The 2878-nt window shown below is 46.2% G+C and overlaps 1 protein-coding gene across 1 annotated transcript; it reads right to left on the bottom strand.

The window, feature by feature from the left end:
• On the bottom strand, nt 1–2878 carry apela (apelin receptor early endogenous ligand). The gene is made up of 3 exons (XM_029118248.2): nt 2476–2878; nt 980–1069; nt 1–646 (listed from the first exon to the last, which is right to left on the bottom strand). The coding sequence occupies exons 1-2, from the start codon at nt 2549–2551 to the stop codon at nt 981–983; spliced, it is 165 nt and encodes a 54-aa protein (XP_028974081.1). The 5' UTR covers nt 2552–2878; the 3' UTR covers nt 1–646; nt 980.

Here is a 2878-nt window from a genome sequence, read left to right on the forward strand (position 1 = left end):
TAAAACATTTGAAGTGCATTAAATACCTACATATTAACACTTGATCTGTATGTTGTATAAATGTCATGTGAGCTGTATTCAATATACTCAATGTAAATGTCTTTGCCAGGTACTGTGTTGATATGTACATGAGGTAGTCAGTCAGGTTCTGATCAGGTGTTGATATGTACATGAGGTAGTCAGTCGTGGTTCTGATCAGGTGTTGATATGTACATGAGGTAGTCAGTCAGGTTCTGATCAGGTGTTGATATGTACGTGAGGTAGTCAGTCCGGGTTCTGATCAGGTGTTGATATGTACGTGAGGTAGTCAGTCCGGGTTCTGATCAGGTGTTGATATGTACGTGAGGTAGTCAGTCCGGGTTCTGATCAGGTGTTGATATGTACATGAGGTAGTTTGGACGGTTCTGATCAGACCTATATCAGTCCACAACAATATTAGTTCTCTGAGTTCTCTACACAGCACAGCTTCCTGCTACACCCCCTGTCTTCTCTGTGGTCAGTCAGTCTTCTCTGTGGTCAGTCGGTCTTCTCTGTGGTGTCTGGTCCAGTTCCAGGGTGGGGGGAGTGAGGAGGGGAACAATAACTGGCTGATGTCACAAAGACACTCCTGTCCTTTCATTCTCTCCATTTTCCTGTTCTGTAACTCCTGGAAGAGAATATTGGTCAATCAGAAACATGGTAGCAGTGTGTTTTAGAGGGCAGTGATCCTCTGCAGCTTGAAACACTCACGCATCCTTAAACACACACCACAGCCTTCTCCCCATCGTTAGTAAGATTTATGTTTGAGGGAGCTCGTTATTTTCTACAGAACATTGGGAACACACTCCTCTGACCCTGATCACACAGACACCCCCACAGCAAATTTGATTCATGAGGGACCGTGCGCCCTTTGAACCCTGACCTCCCTTGACACGCTTACACAGATTCACACAGGAGGTGCAGGTGATTATACACGCGTGTGATGGTTGTTGTGTGTTACCTCAGGGAAATGGGACTCTGGAGTGCAGCGGCATACAGCGTCGGTGGGGGCAGTGATGTCGGTGGTATTTCCTCCTCATATTCAGGAAGTCTGGAGAAAAGAGAGAAAGATTTGAAGAGTTTGTTAATGGACCAATTTAATTTGGCAGTAAGGGTCAATCTGTAATGGTTTATAAACAGCGTAGGCCGAACTAACTGGTCTCTACTCAGCACAACAAGAACAGGAGCCAATTTCTCTCAGCGAAAGAAACGTGATGAAGGCAACTTGCTCACAGCCAGCTCTAGAGATATTGTCCAGGTTTTATGTTAAGTTTACCTTCCTGACTGCTATTTCAGTTCATCTTCATGGCTGCTTGTTTCAGTTTATCTTCCAGGCTGCTGTTTTTAACAGCTTGTTGGTATTTTTTAAGCTACTAACACCATAGCTAACCTGGTTGTAAACCTCACGGCTTTAGGCTAGAACAGTCCCAGAGGACCACCTGTATTCCAGTATATAGCTACAGTAGTGGATGCTATAAGCTCATTGGGTTGTGAAGATAACCAGCGCTTTCCTCTAATAAACTTCCCTTTTAATGATGACTTTAAACCTCGCGCTGCCATAAAGCACCGTTCCCACGAACGCAGGCCGGCAGGAAGAGATAAAACCTCCAGGATCACTTTATGACCAGGAGAACCCCCCCTCCCCGTGCGCGGACACACACACCCCTGACCCCTCTACCCTCCGGGCGCTCCATGTTAATCAGGCTCATGCATTACCATTCCGTTAAACACCTTGATTAACAATAGCGCAGCGCACGGGACCACAACCGCCCGGACAATAGACCGGTGGTCCTGCTGCTGGGCCCCGGTCTTTCTCATACACGCGCAGAGTGTCTGTGAAGTATGGGACTACGGTGTTCTGGTCAATGTTTGAACGACAGCATAACTCGACTCATTACTGCAATGACTGCGTGCACAAATCACCCGAGATCGTAAAAACCATCCGGTAGAACACGCGGCAGCGAAGTTTCCATCCTATTTCTACAGTCTGAAATTCTTGTTTTGCCTTATGCTTCGAATGGAAATGTAGCCAGACCACAATCGGATTTTGCCGAACTACAGTATTGATCCACACAAGTGGACAAAATCCACATGCTCTTAATCACGGATTCATATGCGGGCTAGCTAGCCCTCCCGCTACGTTAAGGCTGCCGGGCAGTTTACAATTAAAATCAGAACAAGGAGCTTACGTTATAACCGTATTTGTTCTGACAATGGAAATATGAATCAGTATATTTAATACATCTGAGATAGTTAGTCTGGATCAACAGCAATACGGTTAGAAGGCTATTACAGCTTTAGTTTAATACCAGAGCACAGTTTTGTAGTCACAGGGACGTTTGTTTCTGTAGCCTAGAAATCGCTGATTTAGTGTCGCCCTCCTTTCTAACTTTCTGGACTAGTGCCGTAAGATTTTTTTTCCCTGTCATGTCGTGTTGATTCAGTGTGTGTTCCTACCTGGTCGGGCAGCACTAACTGATCCCAGAGCAGCCACTAGCAGAAGCATCAGATACATCAGGCTCAAGATCCTCATGGCTGCAGTGTAAGGTCTGACTCTGGGTCTGCAGTCAGGAAGAGATGGGAGCTCCTCTCTCTACCCAGGAACCAGTCTCTCTGTCTGGGTAGGATGCTGTGGCGCAGGGTTTTCTTTCTGGATGCCTCACTTCAGTTAATGCTCAGACCAACCAGCATCCAGGTTTTCTCTCAGTCCGAAGGAGAGACAAACAAATAGTCCAGTCTTCTTTTCTCTCTGTTGTAGACAAACACTCTGCTGGTGGAATGTGTCCTTGGTCTGTGTGCCTCTCTGTTGTAAGTTATTGTCTCACTGACTGGAAGATTGAAGTCACAAAGCTGCCTCCAC

This window comes from Esox lucius, chromosome 25, assembly GCF_011004845.1.
Source record: "Esox lucius isolate fEsoLuc1 chromosome 25, fEsoLuc1.pri, whole genome shotgun sequence".
In the NCBI taxonomy this organism is placed as follows: Eukaryota; Metazoa; Chordata; class Actinopteri; order Esociformes; family Esocidae; genus Esox; species Esox lucius.

Excerpts from the sequence above, each read along its gene's own strand:
- apela (XM_029118248.2), bottom strand. The coding sequence starts at position 2,551 with ATGAGGATCTTGAGCCTGATGTATCTGATGCTTCTGCTAGTGGCTGCT. Across the intron at positions 1,070-2,475 it reads AGTTAGTGCTGCCCGACCAG|ACTTCCTGAATATGAGGAGG; the intron begins GTAGGAACACAC and ends TCTTTTCTCCAG.